This window comes from Lagopus leucura, unplaced genomic scaffold, assembly GCF_019238085.1.
Source record: "Lagopus leucura isolate 7727_CA_CO unplaced genomic scaffold, USGS_WTPT01 Super-Scaffold_100044, whole genome shotgun sequence".
NCBI classification, from domain to species: domain Eukaryota; kingdom Metazoa; phylum Chordata; class Aves; order Galliformes; family Phasianidae; genus Lagopus; species Lagopus leucura.
The window spans coordinates 682,356-706,258 of NW_024962291.1; the positions used below are offsets into that span (position 1 = coordinate 682,356).

The 23,903-nt window shown below is 50.3% G+C and overlaps 2 protein-coding genes and 1 long non-coding RNA gene across 5 annotated transcripts; all 3 read right to left on the minus strand.

Moving 5' to 3' along the window:
• Positions 1-5,788: 5,788 nt before the first annotated feature.
• Positions 5,789-9,572, minus strand: LOC122187259 (synaptotagmin-12-like). Of its 2 annotated transcripts, XM_042884605.1 has the most exons (6): positions 9,467-9,572; positions 9,293-9,322; positions 8,472-8,849; positions 7,789-7,908; positions 7,498-7,609; positions 5,789-6,838 (listed from the first exon to the last, which is right to left on the minus strand). In XM_042884605.1, exons 1-6 carry the CDS (start codon positions 9,548-9,550, stop codon positions 6,537-6,539), a joined length of 1,026 nt encoding a protein of 341 aa, XP_042740539.1. In that variant the 5' UTR covers positions 9,551-9,572; the 3' UTR covers positions 5,789-6,536. The 2 variants fall into 2 exon arrangements, with proteins under 2 accessions (XP_042740539.1, XP_042740538.1); XM_042884604.1 differs by having other exon boundaries at positions 9,293-9,572.
• Positions 9,573-9,859: 287 nt separating this feature from the next.
• LOC122187283 lies at positions 9,860-10,437 on the minus strand. Its single transcript, XR_006181271.1, has 3 exons — positions 10,402-10,437; positions 10,212-10,329; positions 9,860-10,033 (listed from the first exon to the last, which is right to left on the minus strand). It is a non-coding gene; the product is annotated as an uncharacterized LOC122187283 (long non-coding RNA).
• A 3,864-nt stretch (positions 10,438-14,301) lies between these two features.
• On the minus strand, positions 14,302-22,654 carry RNH1 (ribonuclease/angiogenin inhibitor 1). Of its 2 annotated transcripts, none has more exons than XM_042884535.1 (10): positions 22,600-22,654; positions 21,209-21,314; positions 19,691-19,861; positions 18,946-19,116; positions 18,390-18,560; positions 17,789-17,959; positions 17,244-17,414; positions 15,971-16,141; positions 15,410-15,580; positions 14,302-15,083 (listed from the first exon to the last, which is right to left on the minus strand). In XM_042884535.1, exons 2-10 carry the CDS (start codon positions 21,292-21,294, stop codon positions 14,996-14,998), a joined length of 1,371 nt encoding a protein of 456 aa, XP_042740469.1. In that variant the 5' UTR covers positions 21,295-21,314; positions 22,600-22,654; the 3' UTR covers positions 14,302-14,995. The 2 variants fall into 2 exon arrangements, with proteins under 2 accessions (XP_042740469.1, XP_042740470.1); XM_042884536.1 differs by having other exon boundaries at positions 22,612-22,632.
• Positions 22,655-23,903: the final 1,249 nt, after the last annotated feature.

The window sequence follows — 23,903 nt, forward strand, 5'->3', positions numbered from 1 at the left end:
ATGAACATAATTTTTTATCTTAGCTGATTATGACTGTAAGCCCACAAAGAGCACAGGGACTTGCAGCAGTGTTATCCAGGGACTTAATTTGTCCTGCAGATCGCTCTGGTCTTGGTGATGGGAAGGGAGGAACCTAAGTTAATTCTGCAAGAGCCTGTGAAGCTGGGAAATAAAGAATGCATCACAGAATCATAGAATAGCTTGGGTTGGAAGGGACCTCAAGGATTATCAAGCTCCAATCCCCCTGCCACAGGCAGGGCCACCAGTTTGCACACTTAATACCAGAACAGGCTCCACAGGGCCCCATCCAATCTGGCCTTGAACACCTCCAGGGATGGAGCATCCACAACCTCTTCAGGCAGCCTGTTCCAGCATTCTCTGTGAAGAACTTCCCCCTCACATCCAACCTACATCTTCCCTCTGGAGTTGCATCACCTGAGCTGTAAATAGAGAACAAAGGAGGAAACGAATAAATGAATTCCTGGAATGAAGAAAGTTGACTGCCTTGAGCCTAAGTGCCAGCACCTCTGATGTCTTCTACTCTACAACCTCAGTACTGTGGTTTACTGTGGTCCAGCTGCTGGGGGGTGCTGTGTTAAATTGCAGTGGCTGGAGATAAGTGCCTCGAGATAGCACTGTGCTTTCTCTGCAGGCAGCACTCATGGTAACGTCACAGCTTTTTAGGAGCAGTGAAATCGTGAGTCTGGCAGACAGAAGCTGACTGCCCTGCTGCTGTTTCTCCAGCCCATTGCAGCTGCAACAGTGCTTTGCAGCTGGTGCTGGGAGATGGCAGCAGCTGCCAGGCAGTGCAGCACAGCCCTGCGTTGTTTCTGCAGGTAGGAGGGTGGAGAACCATGTGCTGAGCCTGACAAAGGCAGCGGCTTTTAAGGGTTCAGATGGTCCCCAAAAGATTCTTGTGGAAGCTGTGGCTGAGCTGTCCCTCAGTGCTCAGCAGGGCTGTCCCTGGTGCCTGCCCGGTTCACGTGAAAGGACAAATGGAGCGTTGCACCGGAGGTGAATAAATAGCCCTAATGGCTCTGGACTGAAATGAAGCACAGTGTGCTCTTACAGGGCCTTGGCAGTGAGCAGAAAGGAGCTACTGTGCTGGGTACCCAGGCAACAAAGCTGGTCACTAGCAAACAGCCCGCTTGTTTTTTCCTAATGCGAAATTCGCTTTTTATGGCTTTCATTTCCCAAGTAGGCAGAGCCCCTGCAGACTCGGGGTTAAGTGTGATCATATTATAATGCACAAACAAAGACATACATGATGTGTATCTGCCAGGCTCATTAAACAGGGATCAGCCATGAAGTCTGGCTGCCGGCCAGCCTGACTGGCATGAATGGCCTGAAAAGACAGCTCCCTGAGCAGGCCTTGGTCTGAGTCTCAGTCTGACAGAGCACTGCGGTGCTGCTCAGAGGAACAGACTTGCAGAGGGCCGTGCTGTTACCTGTTGGCTGTGTCCTACTGTAGAGAAAGATCATCTCCCCCTCGTGCAGGGTGCTTAACTCCCAGTTGGGTCAGGAACTGAAGGTTTGGAGATGATTGCGTTGTCTGCAATAACCTGGAAAATTGGCTGACCTCAGCTCTGGTGTTACCACCTGGAAGCTCTCCATTCCCTTTGCATGTGGGTTTCTCCCCCTGCTCCTGCACTTCCTCCTACAGCTCATCAGGATCGGCCACATGAGATTTGTCTTGGCCATGTACACCAAAGGAAAGGTCACCACAGCCCAAATGGACCTTCCATGATGAATGATCCCTCCCAGCCCATGTCCTTCTCTTTAGAAGCTAGAAGCCCAGAGGCTTGGTTTTACAAGAGGCCGTGGTTGTACAAGCTCATCACAGATGTAAATAAAGGGAACAGCAAGTGGAAGGGCGGAAGGAAGCCTGCTCTAATTACCCGAAACAAAGAGTATTAAATAATACAATAATTTCCCCAGGAAGAGATTATAGAGAATTGTGTGTAATGTCTCAGTTCTGAAGGGTTTAACAATTTCACCTTAGGATGAAATCTAATTAGAAGGCTACGGTTACAAAGGAAAACAGTTATTTCATAAATCCCTCAGTAGAGTTATTTGGAAAAATACTGGTTTCTCTGTATGGATGAAATAAGCAATCCATTTGCACTGAATTACACTTTGGATGAAAATTCAGGACTTAAAGTTAAGGTTTCTGAAACTCACTTCGAGGTCTTTCTCATTCCAGTTTGAAAGAGAATACAACCTAAAATGAATTTTTTCCATTACATTTCCATTTGTTTTTCTTAATCCATCCTTCTAACATTATTATTATTATTGTCACTTTCTTGTTGTTTTTTATACATTTATAAATACGCAGGTTTTTATGAAATATTTATATCTGTGGGTGAGGAGCACGAGGATCACATGATGATGTTTCTTTCTACCATTCAGTTTCATCAAAAAGGGGAAAAGAAATGTCACCAGTCACTACCTCAGCAGTTTCTATATCTGTGTGGTCCAAGAGGGTTAGATAGAAATCTCCGTAGTGTCAGAAGTTGTGTTCTCATTCCCCAGGAAAGCAAAGATGACCCAAAAAGCGAAGGGAAGAGGAAAAGAGATGAGAAAGGGAGGTGGTGGAGTCACTGTCCCTGGAGGTGTTCAATAAACGTTTAGCTGTGGTATTAAGGGACACGGATTAGTGTGGAAATATTGGTGTTAAGTGGATTGGATGATGTTGGAGGTGATTTTCCAATCTTGGTGATTCTGTGATGCTATGAAAATGCCCCCAGTACACAAGTGCTGGTGTTAACCAAAGCCCCTAGCGAGCCTGCAAGAGCCAGCCCTGCCTTCTGCATCTGTTTGGCCTCTCCTTGCTCAGCAGCTCCCACGTTGCTTCTGGCTTTCCTGAGCTGCTGGAGGGACCCCGCAGGGCCATGGCCCTAATGAGCTCCACTGCCCTTTGTTGGGGTCTCTGACCTCAGCACAGGAAGATGACATCACTCAGAAGGGCAGCAGCGCTCTCCCATCGTGCTGCCTCTAAACCACAGCTTTTGTGGGCCTGACCTTTACCTCCACTGATACAGATCAGAGCAGTGTAGGCCAATTGCTGCCCTTTTGGTCAACGTATTTGTATTTTTCACGTGTTTTACAGCTTCACATGTCTGCTGTGCAATTATTTACTTCTACAAGTGTTTGCTTTGCTTTTTTTTTTTTTTTTTCTCTTCAGATTTGTCTTGTGACAGCCTTTCCCGCGTCAGATCCTTTAGTTTTGTAAAAACCCAAAATAAGGAAGGGTCCCTTTAGTGGCAAAGAGCCGTGTGACATGGCACCCAGGTAAAATGGTAAAAATAGAGAGCGTAGGATGTCATCATGTGTGCTGGTGGTGTGAAGCAACCCACACACACGTTTCTCTCTTTCCAGGCCACCTGGATCCTGCGTGTTCTTTTGTGCAACAGGTTTTGGCTTCAGCATTTGAAAGCAAACACTGTGTGTGGGATGGACCGGCCAGGGCTGCTTTGGGGTGGCCGATAAGGAAGGAGGGAGCAGGCTGTCCCCAGGGCAGTGCCCTTGTGAGGAGAACCAACAGCATGACCTCCCATTTCCAGTAAGTCTGGCTCCTTTGTCCCCAGCCCTAAGGAAACCAAACAGCTCTCCAGCAGGGACACCTGGAGCAGGGTGTGCAGGCCCACGGCCAGGGGACAACTGGAGATCTCTAAAGAGGAGACCCACAGCCTCTGTGCTCCCGTGCCAGTGCTCAGGCACCCCCACAGCACCGATGTGCTGTCTGATGGTCAGAGAGACCTCCGGGGTTCTTTGTGCCCACTGCCTCTTGCTGGGCCAGGCAGGGAGAACAGCACCTCCAATTCTTTGCTGTTATCTCAATCTCAACCCATGCTCTCTAAATTGCAGGGAAATCGGCGTATTTTGTAGTTAATGATTAAGACGTCCTTCTGGAAGCCGTGACTTTGCTTGGAGGCATTGGCTTGCTCACTGACGTGCTTAAAGCCATACGTCAAGGACACTGTGGGAAGGCACCTGTGGGCACCCACTTAATACAGGGTAACATTTCCCCTGCAAGCAGCCTGGATACTCAGGTGGAAGAGCTGAGCAGCGGGGCCTGTAACCACACCAAGGCCTCAGTGTGCTGGGAGCAGGTGGTGGGGCCTGCACTGCCCTGCCTGCGCCAGCTGCACTCCTTCCAGCTCTCGCCTTGTCCGTACAGCTTGATGCTCACACAAACGTGTTTTTCCAGCTGTTAGATCGCTGCACTTGGAGATAAGGTGCACTGAAAGATTTGTAGGCTGCTTTTGAGCGGGAATCAGAGAAATTCAAGGTGCATTCGGCTTGCTGAGCTGCTGAGGGAGGAGTGCCCTCAGTGAGGTCTGGGTGCACGGCAGTGATGAGACGCCCCCCACCCTCCCTCCTTGCCACGTGTTCCCTGCCTTCAGGGCTGCCATGGTGAGGATGTGGTTGCTCTTTGGGGCTCATTTTTGACCTTGTCCCTGCCAGGTGCTGTCCCAGCTGCTGCTCAGCACTGAGGTTGGGTTGGCCTCCCCTTGCATCCCCTTTCACTACACAGAATCATAGAATCACAGAGTGGCTTCGGTTGGAAGAAGCTTTGAAGATCATCCAGCTCCAACCCCATTGCTGTGGACTGGTTGCCCCCACCAGATCAGGCTGCCCAGGGCCCCATCCAGCTTCGCCTTGAGCACCTGCAGAGATGGGGTACCCACATCCCTTTATGGGCTAGGAAGTGTCTTGAGTATTAAGCAGACATCACCAAGATGGGCTGCTTAGAACACAGCTCTTGTCTTGGTGTTAAGTGCTTGAAAATGGGAATTGTGGGGTTACGATGCCAAAACCTTCATTTGTTTTCTATAATATTAAGGTAAATGTGGATGGATGGCAAATTCATCCCTATAGGAACACAACTGCACCAAGAGGACCCATTCCCAAGGCTCTCTGACAAGCCTGGGCTGAGCAAACCAATATCTTTACCCATTCAAAGAACAAATATAATGAATGCTGCTCTGGGCTGAATCAGTTCTACCCGAAGTGGCCTCTCCCCAGAGCCTCCTTTTGCTCTGCACAACATTTCCTTCCTTTGCTTCCACCCTTTCCCCTCCCCAGTGCATCCTGCACTCACACCTTCATTTCAGCTGCAATCCTCCCAGTTGGGTTTGGGGGGCTGTGAGAGCCAAGCCCTGTTCTAACAACCAGCATCCCACTAACGAGTGCTCTCAAATCAGACTGCCAGCACCTGGGAGGAGTGATTGCACAGAAATAAATCTCCAATTCGCTTTAATAGCTCCAAATTGAAAGTTGCCAGAGGCTAATTATAGCAGCTCTGACAGTTTGAGGATTAAAATTATCTTAATAGTTTAACAGTATAAACACTGACTCATGGCACTGGCAGCCTCCTGAGCAGCACACTCACCTGCACCCCAGAGGTAGTTTTCTTGGCTGTGGGTTGGCCAAGGGATAGGGGAATCTGCATGAGAGGGATATGGCTTGGCTCTAGGGTGGCTTTTTCAGGGATATTTGCCTGCCTATATTTACTTCTGTACCCATTAGTTTATATGCATTAGATATTTGTTTATAGGCCACCCTTTTCTCCCTCAAATTGGAAACACCTGGGTCATCTCAGCTGCTGGGCTGGCAGACTGTGTCCTCTTTTCCACTAGCCTCATTTCACTGCTTTCCACACCAAATAAGCTATTGTGACCTAAATTACAAGGGTTTTTTGGGGGGGGTTGTGCTCTATGCAAAAGCCATCCACGCATCCAACAGTTTTCTCCTAAGGTGACACATCTTGTGATTGAGTGGGGGCGGGAGTTCTGGGGAGCATAGCAAAGAAAAAGGCATTGAAAAGGAAAAGTGGAGCTCCAGCCCTCAGCAGGCAGGCAGGAAGGGGGCTGCTGAGTGAAGGAATGTGTGCTCTGAAAACCTGGGACAGGAGCCAGGAGGTGCGGCAGGAGTATAGGGAATGGCAAAAGGGACTCCTCATATCAGACCAGGACAGAGAGATGGGTGACATTTTAAGCTGTGAAATGTCTTCTTGCCTTTACATTTATTTATTTGCACGTATACAATGAATGTGCCCCAGAAAAATCTCCAAGGCCAAAAAAACATCAAAATTCAGAAGGGTAAGATAGAGATGCAAGCATACCCAGGTCTACAAGCATGTCAGTCCCAGAATCCATGTCTGGTTTGAACTGATGCAAATCACTTCACTTTTTGGTGCCTCCTTATTTCATGAATAGGAGCAGGGACTCCTTCCACCCCTTTTTCCTCTTTCCTACTTAGTGCCTGCCCTGCAACGCCCACTGCCCTATTTCCTGCCACAGGGACCAGTTCCCTCCAGCCCCGGGCACTTCTGAGATCCTACTGCTCTACTGTGACATGGGACCACCATGAGCAGCAGAAGCAGTGGAAGGAAGCTAAAGGAGAAGTTACCTGAATCTTACCAAGTATGTCAAGCTCTGACTCATCTTTTAGATATATTCGCTGTGATTGCTGCTCATCTGTGCAAGAAAACTCAGCCAGACCACCACAAGGAGCTACAGAAGTCCTCCCCTCTAAATGAGGAGAGGATGCCACTGGGCTACAGGCTGCTGGATGGACTTGGCCATGAGGTCCCAGTGGTCAGCTGCCTCCCTTGCCATGTTCCTACCCACAGTGGCCTGCCCGATGAGGTGCCTGGGCTCAGGGCCCACTTCATAAAGGGAGACGAGCACAGAGCTGTCCCACGCTGCAGCTTGGGGCATGGGGAACAGAAAGGTCTCATTGAAAATGATGAGTGGAGTGTGTGCCTGCGGCCTGGATTTCTGGTGCTTCTGCCTGTGGCGTCTGCAGGAAACATCTATTCTTGCGTATATGCCTGCAACAGGGGAAGACAAAAGGGTAAAGAAGTTGTATTCTAATAGGTGGTAGGACTAAGGGGACCCTCACTATCCCACCATGGTGGAGTCCCATTGCCCAAGGACTTCCTATGAGAAGACTCTGCAGCTGTGAAACATCAAACATGGCGTTATAGAAACTAAAAGTGGCTCTACTTCAGCCTTCTCAGGGCAAGGAGCTGTTTACAACTTATCTATGATGCAGAGCATCTCTAAGGCTGCTCTCAGGTGTCTATGGCCTCAAAGGGCAGTCTCCTCCATGGAGATGGAAGGCTGATAGCAGAGCTCTGGTTACAGCCCCAGGGAGTGTGGCATCACCTCTGCACTGCCCCCACCCAGGTTGTCCTCCAGAGGAAAAGCAAATTGGCTTTGCACTGAGGGCAGCAGCCCTGTGATGAGGTCCGGTGTTTGGGTCTCTGCAGAGCAGAGGAATGGGATTCATGGGTGACAGCTGGAGGTTTTGTTAGTGTGATGGCCCAATGACATTCAGCAGTGCTTTTCTGCCAAGACTGGAGTGTGAGGGCCATGAGAAAGACCTTCCCCCCCCCAGCACCCCATAACCATTTGTGTGGGTGAGCCCAAGGCAGCAACAGGTAGAGAGGAGCAGCCAGCCCAGACAACAGGGGCACAAAACCCTTACTCTTTTCTGCAGCACTGCAAGGGGGGTAGGTTTTTGCCTTCAGCAGCCCAACCTCCATCCTTTGGGATATGGGCAGGCACCTCAGAGACAGCAGCACCTCTCCCACGACGTCCTGCAGAGGACAGGGGGCATGCAATCAGCAGGTGGCTGGGCAGCCCTCCCAGCTACTACCCACACCACACAGACTCCAGGGTACAAGGCAGGAGTTGTTACTTAAGTGAAGGGATGGCTGTCACAGTGCACAGTCCCTCAAGCCACTGTAAGGGAGCACAGGATAAAGTCATGCATTACCTTTGTGGCCTTCTGCAGTTCTGCACAAAAAAACAAGTTCTGGGAAGCCTTTAGCTGGCTCAGGGCAACCCTGACTTCCCCTAGTGTGGCATTCCTGGAGTATTTGTCAAAATGTTGGACCTATGGGAGAGAGGCAAAAAGCACATCCATGGGGCAAGGTGCAGGACAGGGCTGTGTCTCGAGAGCATCCCTATGGACCATACATCCCCCAGGGGCAGCTGCCTGCTCTCAAGGCCTGCTCCCATTGCATCTCTTGGCTTTTGGGATTTGAGCAACAGGGAAAGGTTAGGCTAGGGGCTAGGAAAAGATTGTTCACCAGAGGGTGGTGGGCCTGGAGCAGGCTCCTCAGGGCAGCAGGCATGGCCCCAAGCTGCCGGAGTTCAAGAGGCATTGGGAAAACGCTCTCAGACATAGGGTTTGGGTTCTTATTGGTCCTGTGTGAAGCCAGGACTTGGACTCAATGGTTCCTGTGGGTCCCTTTCAACTTGGGATATTCTATGAGCTTGGTTCTTCTCCTGTTGCCAACATCTCAGCAGTTCATGGCCATTCAAGAGGACCTGGTGAGTGAGCCCAGAACTACCCACCTGCCTTGTGTTCCCCCAAAGGGGCAAGAGATGGGAACACTTCAAGAGTGGCGAGGGCAGTGTTCTGTGTCTACGAGCAAAGCTAGGACCCCATCCCACCTCCATCTTCAGGGTGCTCCTCTCCATCTCAGCATCCTGCAGGGAGCAGACAAAGTGCTCCCCAAAGGTCGTCCCATTGCAGTTCTTCACCGCCCGGCTCTGCCACTCCTGGACCACACACTGGAGCCCAGGGATGTGGGATGGGACCCGCCGCAGCAGTCGGAGCCAGACTGCCACCTCAGTGTGCCTGCGGCTGGGCAGGCCCCGCACCTCCAGGCCGCTCACCAGCAACTCGCATTGCTCCTTGTGGTACAGGAGGGAGAACTTCAGACTGCCCTGGGAGATGGGCAGGGGGCTCGGGTCACTGCTTGGGTCTTCATTGATGCTGCAGGAGAGGCAGGGATGGGGTGCCTCCAGTCCTGCTCCCAGTTCTGCCATCTATGGAAAAGAGTGAGAGGAAAGGAGACAGTCTTAAAACATGGCAAGCTGAATTGTCCTCCTTTTCCTACAGTGGCAGGAAGGAGTGTTGGCAGTGGTTGGCAAGCTGGCCCATGGCATGGGGGTTGGAACTAGATGATCCTTGAGGTCCCTTTCAACCTAAGCCATTCTGTGATCCTGCAGTGCCCTTGCCCTTTCAGCCTTCTTCCCCTCTTGCTTCACTGTTCTCTCAGCAGCTGCAGCCCCCCAGCAGCCGGTTCGAGCTCAGCAGCTGCTGGTGGTATTTTGGGGCCGTCGTTGAGTCCACTGCCTGCCTTATGGCTTCCTGCACTGCTCTGGGGAGGGCAGCAGGAACTCGAGGAATTTGCGTTATGGGAAACCACATCCCTCCAGTAATAGACATGGGGTGGAATTAGGGGGGAAGGGAAAGGAGAGAAACTTGCCATTGCTCCTGCCCTCAGATTGAACAGATGCTGTATAAAGGAGGAGTAAGTAGAAGTGAAACTTGAGATCGAGTTAGTCATCAGCTTTCCCAAAAATTGCACTGCAGGTTTTTCGCTTCCCCCAGCACTGGACTTCATATGGCTCTCAGCCTTGCCCAGCACTGATGTACATGCCTCCATATCCACGTCACTCTGCTGGCTGCTGTCAAGCAGAAGAGGCGGCATCTTCTTCCCCCACAGGCCATTCTGTGCCCTCATCTTCACCCCATCTTCACTGCCGTATTTCTTCTCTGACGGAATAAAGAAAAGCAGTAGGCAATACCCAGCTGGCACAGTGTAGCCACCAGGAAGGGGACAGCCTTGCGATAGGACCTGCTAAGGGCCCACGTTCCCCTCACGGGCAGCACCAGGACAGGGGGGCTGCTCCAGGTTCACACCACCTTCCCAGGAGGAGCCACTCCCCTAGCTGCCCCAGGGTACCTCGACAAGCTGCTTGCCATGGAGTGCCTGTGACAGTCACATAAGTGCTTGGAAGCAGGAAAACCACTGCTCAGTACTTACTTTTCCCAGTCCTGCTGTGTTTTTGAAGCTGGCACATCTGGTAAGCCAGGATGGTCAAGGCCCCCAGGAGCAAGAGGATGGCTAATGCCAGGATCCCATATTTCCAGGTGCTGGAAAAGGGAAGCTGTAAGTTGTACAACCTGAATGTGATGGAGCTGTTCTGCATCTTATCTTCTTCCTCTGGAAGAAAGAAGGAGGCAAAGGGTCAGCATCAGCATTGCCTCCCCACACTGTGAGGCCTGAGCAGAGCGCAGGACAAGGCCTGTATTCAGTCATACACACTGCAGCTCAGGCCCACACACACAGAATTGGTCACTTTGCTAGGTGTGCAGTATTATTTATGCAGGCTTGTGCTCACCAGATCAGCATCATTTCATCGTAGTTCTGCTACTACCACATAGATGGGCATCTGCTGGATTCCATTCCTTTGTCCAAAGCTACTCACAAAGCAGCCTATAGACTTCCAATGGGAAAGGCTATGAGAAACAGGGCACACCTGTGATTTCCCTGCTAGCTTTTTCTCAGCCTGCTGCCTTGCCTCTACATACCTCTACTGCCTCCTACAGCCGCTGTCCTTCTTGCTTACTACCTTCTGACAATTCCTGATAGAAGATACTCAGAAAAAGCATAGGACTAAGCACAAACACCCAGCAAAACTTCACCCCCTTAATATTCCCCCCACAGTATGCAGCTGAGGGATGCTGATAATGATAATCAACAGGTTTCTTTAATTTCCATTAATTTTTCCAGTTGCCTTTATAAGCAGCAGTGGTTTCTACTCTCACTGTATGATCTTCTGCTAAGGAGTATCTCAGCTTTACCTAATGTTACTTATTCCCCCAAGGAACCTCCCAGTTTGGAGAAGAAACAGAAGCTCTATTTTACTTCTAAGAAGATGACAGAGGTCCATCAGGCTACAGCTTTATGCAGCCTTTCATCACTACTTAGCCTGTTTAATCAAAACAAAGACTGAAAGGAGTGATCCTACCAGAATCTTGGAGTAAGTGTCCCTTAAGAGTGTTAGCTCCTACCCAAGGAGCAGGTAGGTATATTTTGGGAGGAACAGGGCTGAGTGTTTCATCCCCCTCAACACCTTTATACCCATTTGCTCTGTCAGAGAATAGACCTTGGTGTTTTATTCTTTCTCTGATTGCTTGAGATGAGATTAAAACATGACTTTTTGCAGAGAGCAAATGCTTTTCCCACTTCTAGCAAATAAAAGTAGCCAAGAGCCAGAGCCCAGCTTTAGACCAGTACCATTTTAATGTATTACTACTGCTTAATACAAAAATCAGTTGAGTGAAAATCCCTCAGTGTGCATGAGTTCCTCAAATCAGAACAGGTTGCTGTTAACACCACGTATTTTCTTCTCTGTATTTTCATTATTGCCTGTATTATCTGTGTTTTCATTGCAGGACCCTGCACAGAGCAATGTGCTGGAGCAGAAGCAACAGCAAAGAACAGGAGGTGGCCCGCAGGAACATCCTTGTGTGAATGAGAGCCAAACCTAAGCCTAAATAAACAGTTCCCTGAAAATGTGAGACTAAGGGAAACATTATAAATCTGCAAAGGAAACTTAACTCTCTGCTAACCTACAGTAAGAAGCTACAGGCTGGCTTAGGTGCAGATCTGAGCATCAAGAGGCATTTGTTGAAAGCAGAGCCTTCAGGAAGATCATATTATGAAGATAACCTTTAGCAGACATTGTTGCTCTAAACCTGGCTGCCAGTCACCTGACTGGTTTTCACTCTTAGCAGTCTGCACCTGAATGAGGAGAATGATGGGCAAGCAGCCATTTAAATAGAGGCAAAAACAAAGCTGAATGTCTCTGTCACCAGCATGCTTCATCCTCCTGGAGCCTGCCTGAACACCACTTCCTCTCACAAGGCCAGATGTCACAGCAAGGCTGGCTATGGCAGACAGCCCCGCTGCTCAGTCCAGCTGTCACCCATTCCTTGATGTGTGAATGACAGCCTGCAGTGGGTCAGGCGCTTCCCTCGTGCCTTGTGTCTGCATCAGTGTGGGTAAGAGGAAACACCTCACTTTCTGCTCCTTCCTGAGCCCCCTAACAGAGGCAGCCCCCAGCAGAAATTGCCTGGCAGGCACAGGGGACGTTGCTGCCTTTTCCCCAGTGCCATCAGGATCCCATTCCCAGCTCCTCCCAGAGGCCTAGCTCCCAAATCCTACCTTCAGAAACAGCTTCAGAGCAGGATCCTGGGAGCTCTCCGAGCTTGCTGCCAGCACACAGCACAGGGTTGCTTTGTTGCACCAGGGAAACAAATTCCCAGGAGCCAATATTGACGAAGCCAGAGCAGAACAGGGTGTACGTGTGGAACAATGTGCTGGCTGGGCTGGTGCCTGGGTAACTTCATCATAGCCACAGAGAGCTGGCAGTTTGGGTGCCTGCCTGGGAAACGTGGCTGTGAGGATCGTGGAAGCCTTTGCACACATCCCTCGAGCTCTCTGTGTGGTCTCAGCTGTGGCAGAGCCCTCCCTGTGAAGCCATGAGCCTAAAGATACATCTAACGGGTGGTTTTAGCACAGTGTGACACCTGGAAGGTGGGAATGGTGCTTTCCTTTAGGAGCAAGAAGACAATGTCAAGCTCCATGGATGATACAGGGCTGAGCATTGAGGAGGAGATGAGGAAGGAGGTGGGACCTTTTGGGGCTCGGTACCCCCATTCCTCTATGTGCTGCTTGGTTTGCTGTCCCTGCACAGCAGGGATGAGTTGAGGCCTCAAACCTGGTGGCAGGAGCTCCAGCAGCAATCAGCAATCCCTTCTGGGCCATCGCAATGCAGCTGAGGAGTGCCTCTGTGCCTGGAGCTGAAGAGCTTCAGTCATTTGCAGCACACAGCTAGCTGAGCACCTCAAGGCAGTGTGGCACAGACAGGAGAACTTCTCATGGAAAAAGGTAAGTGGGGGTGGGGAAAGCTAGCTCTGGAATGTGCTGTCCCAATGCTTGTAAGGTCAAAGTTTCCATTCTCTTCAGCCATGTGGCTATGGATTCCTGTGTACTGTTGATTTACCCTCCAGCTTGGAAGGGGTTATGGTGCATGCAGGGTGGCCTTCCCTCCTCTGCCAGGAGGTTGGCTCCACACAGCCTGAGAACTGCACATTTCTGTGTCCATGCTGGCCAGGAAAGGGTTAGGGGAGGCACTTCTATTATTTCATGTCAATGTGTCTTTTTGCTATTATTAAAAGGGATAAAAAGAGATAAAGTGCTGGGGAGGCTGCAGAGTGAGGTACACAGGGTTATTTGCCCAGCATTGGAAAAGATGACAAAAATAATGATTTTTCTGAGGCAAAGGAAGATTTCAGGCAAAAAGTTACTCCCATTGGACCATCTCAGCAGAGGGCCAGTGGGTTTCAGAGGAGTGTGACATACCTGGGAGGGTCACACCCTGCTGATGACGGCTCCTGGCAGTGTTGTTGGAGCACCATGACCTCCCTGCTCCAGATCACATGCTTTTGAGACTGCAGAGGCTCTCTGCTACTGCCATCTAGAATGCAAAAGAATGTGCTCTGGAGTCAGGTTCTCTGCTACCCAATCTATTTGGTCTCAGGTGCTGTGGCTTTTTAAGCCACTAGTATTTGCTTGGAGAGCTGTGCACTACAGAAGGAGGGTGTAGGGAAGCTTGTTTATACTGCCATGCTGGGCAATGCTGGTTTTGCAGTAGCCTTCAGATGTCTGCTATGAACTGAGAGTTAGACCTGGACTTCTTAATCTTTGTAAGAGAAGAGTGGTGGGGAACAAACCTACCCTGCCATTCATGCCTGCCTGAAGGCATAAGTAAACATCTGGGACACATTTGGGGTTTGTGATGACTGCTACAGGAACTCTGCTCATGTAAATGCTTCCTTTGTAAGAACCACTGTCAGCTTCTTCCAGATCAACGTTTTGCTAAGCCCAAAAAAAGCCAGTTACAAGGTGAACATGTAGGCATAGGCATCACATGACAAAGCCTGCAGGACGCCTTCAAATCATACACCTAGGTGGGATTTGCAAGTGACCAAAACACCAAGCAACAGCTTTAGGGAGGGAGGTGTCAGGAAACAGGATTTAATTTCACATGCTTTTTCTGCAGGGTTAGCACAGTGCAACACCCAGCTTCTCACCTGCATTTTTTTTTAAGCTACTTTTTCTTTCATTGCAGTGTTCTGGGTGTGTGTCAGCTTTGTTTTCCCTTGCAACAAGGTTTGTTAAATTTCTGACTGGGCAAACAGCCTCAGAACTAAGGGCTTTTGAAGGCTTGCAGCCTTCCTAAGGGTTGACATGTCTCCTCCCAATGTGCTTCAGGCCAGGAACATAACCAAAAGCAAACAGTAAGCAAGGTATTAGTAATAGACCAGTTCAGAAGAGATGGGGGTTGGTCATGAGGGAGAAATATACTGATTCAAGCAATGGATTATATCTTATTTTTATAAGTAGGAGAATGAAGCATTTAATTATTTGCAAACAGATTTTAATAAAAACTCCTGTAGAACCACTCTTGCCAGAGCAAACAAATCAAACCATTAAATCTTCCCCCACACTAATAGAAACACACAGCATCTTTTGTTGGTAGGAAAAAATCACTCTTCAAGGGATGCTAATTCTGACTGTAAGCAGCTGAAGAGCCACTCCTTTCTCTCTCCTCCAGCAGCCTGGTCGCCGCTGCTTTTCTAAGAGCTCCTCTAGGGAAAGGCAGCGATGAGCTCGGTTTTAAACTAAAAAGCACACTTGGTTTTTGGAAAGCTCTCCCCAGAGACCTGGCAAAGGTACCCCCCTGCAACAATACAGGAGGTAGTTCTCCCCTTGCCTTTGGAAAGGAGCTTCCTTTAAAGCCTGACTAATATGTTGTGAGGGATTATAGGATTAAAAAGCTCCTAAAGGGTACAGCCCAGCTTCTAGCAGATGCCCGCTTTATTTCAAGGATAGTGATGCTGCAGTGTAAATGTACAAAACGCTTTCACGGGCCTCAGTGTTGGCAGATCCAGCGACACACAAGGTTTATCAGCTACCCGGACCCCCGCTCTGGGAATCCACAAGGCTTTTTTTGGTAAAAGCACAATCTATATTAAATTAATTTAGCTTTATGTAAGAAAAGTTCAGATTAAGAAGAGGATGTTGTTTTGACTTTGCTCTGCAGGCAGCCGTCACTCATGAAATGATCTTCACATCAGGCCTGGCTTCTTCCAGGGCTTTTAGTTCATCATCCACTTCAGGACCCCAGAAAATGTCGTACAGACTGAACCGAAACAAAAAAAGCAAGTTGGGTTAGTGGACATTAAGGTCAGAGAGGGCAGAAAGACACAGATGGCTGTCATGAGAAGACTTAATTAACAGAAGGGGCCCCAGCTAGATTGCAGAGTTCAGTCCAAGTGCCAATAAGGCACCTGCATTGTTCCCTCCCCAGCATCACCATCTCCTCCTTCCTGGGCCTAATGGATCAAAGCAGGTTCAGCCACTACACCCATGACATCTGGGAGGGACAGGGCATGTTTTGCAGCACATAGATGGTGTTCCACCCCCCAGGATCACCCATTTGCCCATAGGAACACAAGCACTGCTCACATCAGCTGCTGCATCTTGCAGCTGGGGTTCCTCACGGCTTCACAGAGCTTCATCACACCTTCGTCCTCCAGTGTGTTGTAGCTCAGGTCCAGCTCTGTAAGGTTCTGCTTGGTGACCATGACATTAGCAAGCGTGGCACAGCAGGCTGCAGTGATATCACAGTTGCCCAGCCTGTGGGGAAAAGACAGAGAGGCCAGTGCAGTGAGTGCTGGCTCCAGAGACACCCTATCAACCCCAGCTTGGGCTATGCTGGTGCAGCCCAGAGATTTGCACAGGTCAGCATCTCAAAAACATCAGCAGAGGCTGCTCCGTGGTGTCCCCATGACACCTACTGATGCACCACTGCGTTGCATGTGCAAGACACTGTGACTGTCAGGATACATGGAAGCAACCCTGGCTTCCATTTACTTGTGAGGTGGGATAGGTCTAGTTAAACATCAGTATGTGGTATGAATTGTTTCCCGTGAGCAAAAAAACTCCATTGTTATCCCTCTCAGCATGCTGTGCTTGGAAGGGAGTAATGCAGTAATGGAGGAGATGATCCCTTAGGGTGCACCTTACCATAGAGAGTGGACGTTGCAGTTGGGGTGCAGCAGCCCCTCACACAGGATCTCCACCCCGGCATTGCCCAGCTTGTTCTCACCGATGTGGAGGACTTGCAGGTGTTTGTTCACGCTTAGAACAGAGCTGACTGCCTTGCAGCAAGCAGCTGTGAGCCCGCACTCTCTAACCCTGCAAAGTAAAAATGATGTGAGAACTCTGGGGATCGGGAGAGCATCAAGCACTGGTTGCTTCTTCATGTTTGCTTCAGAGGACAGTGGGAAGAGAGGAACAGAAGCTTTCCCACAATTATTGAACTTTTCTCAATCCCTGCCTGCCTAACCCTTTCTAAGCAGCACTTCTCCCACAGACAGTGTTCGGGATCTTTATCTCAGAAAACTAAAGGGGTGCTTGCCTGCAGACATCTGTGCTGCTCACAGTCACTCTCAGCCCCACAGGTGCTCCTGGGGCACCTCACCAATTCCCACACCTCTGGGGCAGGACAGGAACCCACCGACAGCAGGAGCTGGTCCAGCAACGTAGGAGAGCTAAAGTGCTGCCTGCTAAAGTTCTAATGGAAGTACAATGTTCATCTCTAGGCCATGCAGTACCAGACCATCCCAACCCATAATGGAGTGCTGTCAGCAGAGAGGATGCTGAAAACGCTTTTTGACATTCAAGCATTCTCTGGTCAGATTTAGACCATCATGTGGACAGCACAGGTTTCAGTCCTGACTTTTATCCAGTCCTTCAAAGAGGAAGCAGCAATTATACATTTCACTAACTGCCAAAGACAGAACCTGCATTGTGCTACAGCTTTTCATGGAAAGCATTTTCTTGCCAGCTTTCTCAGGACATATACTTGAAGCTGCAGTACTTGAGACACAAGCTTTCTAATTTTGGCTCCTCAGTGACAGCTTGCATTTCAGTGGAGAAGCTGAGATAGCTCATCACAACACTCATTTCACTATTACTTGAGGCCTTTCAAACTTATGACACAACTTCTTAGTTGCCATTTGTGGCAGAATAAAATATATTAGGTGGATGCTTTCCAAGTAATGCTTGGTCTCCTATTGCTTATAACAGGATCACAGAATTGCAGGAGTTGGGGAGGGACTTCTGAAGATCATCTAATCCAACCCCCTGCTAAACCAGGTTGACTACAGGGCAGATCTTCAAAGAAGTGTAGAAACACTACTAGTGGACTAGAAACATCTAGTCCACAAGTCTATATCTTTTAGGTAAAAGATGTCTGAAGAACTGTCCCAACTGTGGCTTTATGTTAGCAGCTCACCATAGCTCCTGGAGATGAGCTCTGGGATCCTTGAGCGCCTGACACAGCATTTCCATTCCAGAGTCCCTCAGGTTGTTGTCTATCAGACTGACCTCTAGGAGGGTCTCTTTCGTACTGAAGACTCTGGAGAGATCTTTACAGCTAGCGCTTGTGAGGTCACAGTCCCATAACCTGCAGGGAAGAACAAAATATTATTTTGCCCCAATAATTATTTAGATCAGAAAACAGAGTTCTATGTTAGCATTGTGAACTTCTGGTTACAGCATTTCATTTTCTTCTGTCCTTCACAAAACTCATCCATTCATACAATCTTTCTCCTTACTCCCCATCCTTTGCACCAAAAGCTCTGCCTGAACCAGAAGATAAATTTGAACATTCATAGAGTTCCCACCCAGCTCAGAGCAGCCATGAACTGGCAGCACAGACACCCTTGTTTCACTAGGGGGTGTAACTGGGAAGCTTTCCGCTTAGAAGCAAACGAGCAACACAATGCAGACAGCTCACAGGCCGCCAGAGGGATTCAGGCACACCCTGTCTACACTTACCATAGCTTCTGGATCTTGCAGTTGGGATGTAACAGTCCTTGGCACAGGAGGGCCAGCCCGGCATCCCCAATCTTGTTATCCCCCACAGCCAGATCCAGCAGAGAGGGCTTGTTGCTGAGAACCGCGCTGATATCCCGACAGCTGTCGCTGGTTATCCCACAGTTCTCCAGGCTGCAGAAACAAACACACATTGAGCTGCTGCTCCAGACTGGCTGCAATCCGCCACCTCCAGTTTGGACAGGAAAAGGGCTGTGGAATGGCTCCCTGCTGCAAACTGGATGCTGTGACTGCTCCTCCATGCTCAGACACCAGCAAGTAGTTACAAGTTAAACTTGCAGTTATGAGTTTAACCTGGCATAGGGGCTCACACTCTACCATATGATGTAGGAGTGAACTCAGAATCATGTGATAGTTAAAAACAAACAAACGCAAAACCTGAAAACCCTGGACATGCACTTTCGATTTCAACAGTTACAGAAATCTGAGCCAGCAAAATGCTGGCCTGAACTTCAGGCATTCTTGACAACAGTTTCTCCTTTTCAGGCACGGCAGGAACAGCAGCAGGACTATCTGCAGTCAGAGATGACCAGCTCCTCCTTACTGTAGTAACTCTAAGTCGCAGCTTGCCTCCACCAGCCCCCGGCACAGCTGCTTCACAGCTGTATCTCCCAGCGTGTTGTTACTCAGGCTGAGCTCCTTCAGGGTGGGCTTGGCTTGCAGGGCAGCATTGAGAGCTTCTACGATATCAGCAGTCAGTTCACAATACTCCAGCCTGCAAGGAGAGAAGAAATCGAGGCAAAACCAAGTATTGAGTGCCTTGCTACCCCCTCAACATTGGCAAAGTGTACACTGACCAGGGCAGAAAACGTGCTGGTGGGGTCTACTTGGAGACCAGGCAGCGCATGAAATGAGAAAGAACCCTGGGATGTCAGAGACATCTTGCATTACTAGCCATCACTGCCAAGAGGGCTAAAATGCCTATGGGAACAGGCACCCAGCTATGAAGAATCCTGAAGACCCACTCCCATAAATTAATGTGGCCACATTCAAACAAAACAAAAAGAAATCCACAGCTGGCCACAGAACTGTGCTTGTCTCAAGGGCAAGCAAGACAAAGCTGAACTGCTAGATGACCAAAATGCCCAGTGGCTACTTACTGCAGCTTCTGCAGCTTACAGTTGGGGTTCATCAGCCCTTGGCACAGCACCTTCACCCCAGCAGTTCCCAGTTTGTTATCGCCCACATGCAGCTCTGTCAGTGATGGCTGTGCACTGAGGACGGAGCAGAGAGTCTCACAGCTGGCACTGGTCAGGTTGCAGTTCTGCAGCCTAAAGGAGAGGTAGTGCAGGTGAGAGAAATGCATCCCCACAACTACAGAGGATCTTCTGGGAGAGATGTGCCTGCTGAGGTTTGCTGCTGGCCCTCTAGATAGCAGTCCATCCAGGTAAGTATCGCTAAAGTATCCAGAGTAACTAAAAATAAAAATCTCATTCAACTTGGCTTAAAACCCTGGACACACCATTTAGAAGTTTTACTGTATCCTACAAGAAGGATCTGTGAAGCTGATCCTTCAGCTCTCAGGCTGGGAGAAGTTATGCGGCAACCAAGTTGTTATTGCTATAGGCTGTTTGAAGTTATGAGACATCATGCTCTTGTCATGGAGGAGTGTCACGCATAGCAGTGCTAACTTTGAATCGGGTTTGGTTGGCTCCCAGCAACAGCCTTTTGCTTGGTTCCTAGAGACAGAAGCAAAAAAATGGCTGTTTTCAAAGCATGTGATCTAGATAATGGCTGAGTTGCACCATCATGGCTCTAGTACTAAACCATACACCAGGTTGCCTTGTGACTTCATCTACAGCACTCTGCAAATATATTAGAGCAAGGCAATCAGTGGGGACTTACCACAACTTCTGCAAACTACAGCTCGGTGTCAACAAGCCTTTAGTCAGGTACTCAATGCCTGCATCCCCCAGCTCGTTATTGTTCAGCTTCAGCTCTTTGAGGGATGGATTCGTATGGATGACTGAGGAGAGATCCTTGCAGTTACTGCTGGAGAGATTGCAATCATCCAGCCTGAAAGAGAAGCAAACACAGAGCACATTAGTCCTCAGAGTCATGCTGCTCTCCTTGGCTGAAGAGCTCCCTATGAAAGCAAAGCAGCTGACTTATGCGTCCTAGGAACGGCATGGAGCTGTGTCAGGGGAGCGTCCAGTGGGTGTTAGGAAACGGTTCTTCACCAGAGGGTGGTCAGGCACTGAAGGGACTGGATGGCAGCTTCCCAAAACACAGGCTGTGCTATGCAAATGCAAGATTTATGCTCCTTTGGCAAGGCTGGAAACTTTACCAGCAACAAACTACCAGCATCTGAAGCCACATCTAGCTAGCACCCAGCTTGCAGGCTGTCAGACAGGTTCTGCACCAACACCAGCCAAACTGCGTCTTCAGCCAAGTTTGCCAGCCCCAGAGATGCACTCGGCAATCTGGTGTCCTGTGGATGAGTCACAGCCTCTCTCAAGCACAACCCTCAGCATGCAGCAGTGTGCAGCACAGCAGGGGCATCTCCCAATGGAACTGTGTTCAACACTGTTGAACAGCCCCCAACACAGCTACTCCCATTCACTATGCCTTGAGCATCCCATCCTCTGCTCAGGACACAGCCATTCCCCTGCTTTCTACTTATTACCCAAGGCAGCCCTCAGGAAGCCCACTAAGTTTGCCTGCAAAAAATACTCTTCTGAAAAACAACAGGAAGTCACCCTCAACCTGCCTGACCTCTTCCAATCCACAGCTGGCTGGATGTGGCCTATCCTCTCCAGCCCAAGCAGGAAGATGCCAGCTCACAGAAGGTGAATTCCCAGCCAGCAGAGAGGGAAGCATGCAGAACAGATCTGAAGTCTCACCCCATCACCCAGTTTACACTATGAAGCACAGTTCCCCTCCAGGGGCTTGCTCAGCACGCAGGGTGGGCACTTCTGATGGCTGAATGAAGAATCAAAAAATGGTGGCATGTGGCTTGTGCATAACAATTAATGAACAGTCACTTGGCAGCATGTGAACTGCAGCCCAGAGAGCATGCAACTTAATGAGCACAAAGGAGAGACGCCTTCCCCCACAGGAGGGATCTCACTGCCAAGAAAGACAGAATTACCAAAGCAATGGTCAAACGTGTAGGTAACCAACTGAGATATTGCCTGGCTGCGTGTGCACAACACACTACAACGGCAGCATTCATTCATACTGACGGTTGCTTATCTCTAGACCAAAAAAAAAACCAAAAACCCTTGCAAGACAGCTCTTATCTTTTTAATCAACAGGTTGTGCAAAAATATGTAGAACCGTCCCTGCTCCCATGCAACTGTTAAGTCACAAGTAAACAATACCACAGCCCAATTTCACTAGTGAAACACACTGCATTACTACCTGATGCTGCTGCAGGACTTCATGGTGGGCAAAAGCTCAGCCCACCTCGATGGGTTCATCTCCTCACACTGGATGTCAAGGTCCATTTTGAAAGTTGAGAAAAGATCTGAAAAGTTTAAATCCAGCTGTTATTTTTGCTATTGAACTAGAAGCAAGTGCAGAAACCATCTTCAAACCCACACAGTGCAGCTCTTTTCACCAGCACAGAATGAATGCCTGTCCCCAAAAGGTGGAACACAGAGGTGAGGGAGAACTGTTCCTCCACCACTTCGTTCCCAAGCCTTGACAGGTCACTCCAATTGGGCCAGTCAAAGTGCAAAGAGCAGGGCAAGCAGGGATCTCCTTTGCTCAAGTCAGATGGCACTTCTGAACAAGCACAGCCACAGCAAACACACAGGAGAGCACAGTGAGGCTGAGAGCTGAGCTCTGCACTGAGCCTACAGTGGGCAGTGCTAAAGCCAGAGGTGACAAAAAGAAGTTTTGGCAACTCAGCCACGCTAACATGACTCAGTCATGATTAGTCATGATGCAGTCAGATTCCAGGGAACTCATTTTTAAGAAAATTGACCTCTTGAGTTACCACGTTGGAATGAGGCAGCTGAAAAAAAAGAAAAAGGAAAACCCCCCGTGCTGCTGAGTGCTGTTCATTGCTGCTCTTCCTCATTCCCATCACCTCCGGTGCCACAAACACGGGGCACGGTGCTGCCTGGCACCCCAACAGCTGCTGGGCTGTATGGGGAATGCAGGGATGCTCCGCACCCCAAATCTGTGCCAGGAGCGGCGCTGCCTGAACGCATGGAGGAAACGGCAAGCTCCGGGACGGCAGAACGGCATGCAACTGGGTGTGCAAGATAGGAACTGCTGTGCAACTTGGGCAAGCTGTGCTCTTTCGAAGGGTGGAAGCCCCGTCTGAAAGCAAGACTCGGTCAGGCAGTGTCGGGGGGAGCGCAGCCGAGCCCCACGTATATACAGGCGGGGTAACGCGGTGCCAGCGGTCGGGCCGAGCCAAACCGGTGGAAAGAAGCGAGCAAACAGCACAGAGTGTTGCAAAACCCAGCGAACGCCTCCATCCCGCTCGCTGCATTCTTCTCCTTTTCTCCCCCCGCGATCACAAAGGGCTCCCGCTGAGCGGGCACCGCTCGGAGCATCCCCGGGCCCCGCTCTCCACCGCCCCCTCCCAACCCCCGGCATCCTCCCTCCCTTCCCGCATCTCGGTTAACGCTTAAGGCCGACAGTTGCCGAGACCCCCGGAGTGCGGGAAGCAGCGCCGTGCCCGGTGTCGAGCTCTCCCCAGAAAACCTCCCCCCCGCCACCCGGTCCCGCCGCTTCCCGGAGCGCTCCCGCGGCCCTCGGCTCTCTCCCCGCTCCCGCTCGCGGCCCCGTCGCCGTACCTTCGCCCGTACCTCCGCGGCCTGGCCCTACCCACGCCCGCCGAGCCGCCGCCGCCGCCGCCGCCGCCCGCCCGCAGCGCCCGCCCGTCCCGTTCCGTTCCGCTCCGCTCCGCTCCTCCCTGCAGGGTGGCTCCGCGCCGCCGGACGGGGAGGAGCGCGTCTGCCGCTCCTCCTTCCACGCTTCCCTTTCCTCTCTCCTCAGTGTTTTCTTCCCGTCGTCTCTCTTTTACCCTCGTTCTCTCCTCCCTCTGCCCTTTTTTCCTGTACTCCCTTCCCTTGTTTCCCCTCTCTTTTCTTTCCCCCTCTTCCTTCTCCTTTCTTTCCCCTTCCCTTTTTTTCCTTTCTCTCGGCTCTTTTCTTCCTCTTTTCTCCCTTCTTTCTCATCCTTTCTCCCTCATTACCCTCTACCCCTATTTTCCCCCACCCCTCTAATCCCCCACCCTCAGAGCAGAGGCACCAGGGCACATCGCTGTAGATAAGCGATGCACAGGGGACCAGAGAACCAAAAGTTACACATTGAGATATCCCTCTTGGACTGGGAACTGACTCCTTCCTACGGGCTGTTTGGGGACAACAACAAAACCCATTCCTCAGTGTTCTGGTGGCTGCTTATGGGGGCAGCTTGAGGGGCACGTATGGTGCCCTCCGTGCCCTCTCCCAGCCCCAGTGGCATAGTTTTCTCCCCCGCTCCCTCCATTAGTGCTGCTTCAAGCCATGTGAAATGCAACCCTGGGCTGCACGCACCCATCCAACACCATGCAGCAGTGCTGCCTGCACATGGCCAGGACTGGGGCTCACTCAACATCACCCAGTTCTCGTACTCCTCCCACAACTGGCTGCTCCCCAACTTGCTGTTGTTTCCTGGTACTTCTAACCATGGTGAAAACTCCTTCAGCCTTTCACAGGGCAGGGCAGGGAGTGGCTGCAGAGTGCTGAGAGCTCTCTGAATGGCACACTGAGCTACCTTCCCTCACCCACCAGAATCTTGGCTTCTCTGATGTTTGTACTCCCACAAAGCACCCCGTGCCCCCACCTCACTCAACAGCTCTCCGACACAGCAGAACCTTTGGTCCTCCCTTTCGCTAAGCGAAAGGGAAATTTTAAGGAGCTCCCAGGCCTGGTGCCATGCTGATACATACCTCTCTGCTCAGGTCTGCGTGGCAGGCAGGCAGATGCTTTCCTTCTGCTGTTACTATGCAACCTCTGCTGTGCCCATGGTATCTGCTAGAGGGAGAAGGGCGTTGTTGCGTTGTGGTTGTGTTTTTCCTCCTTGGTGTAGATGGACTGCAGAATGGGTGGCACCA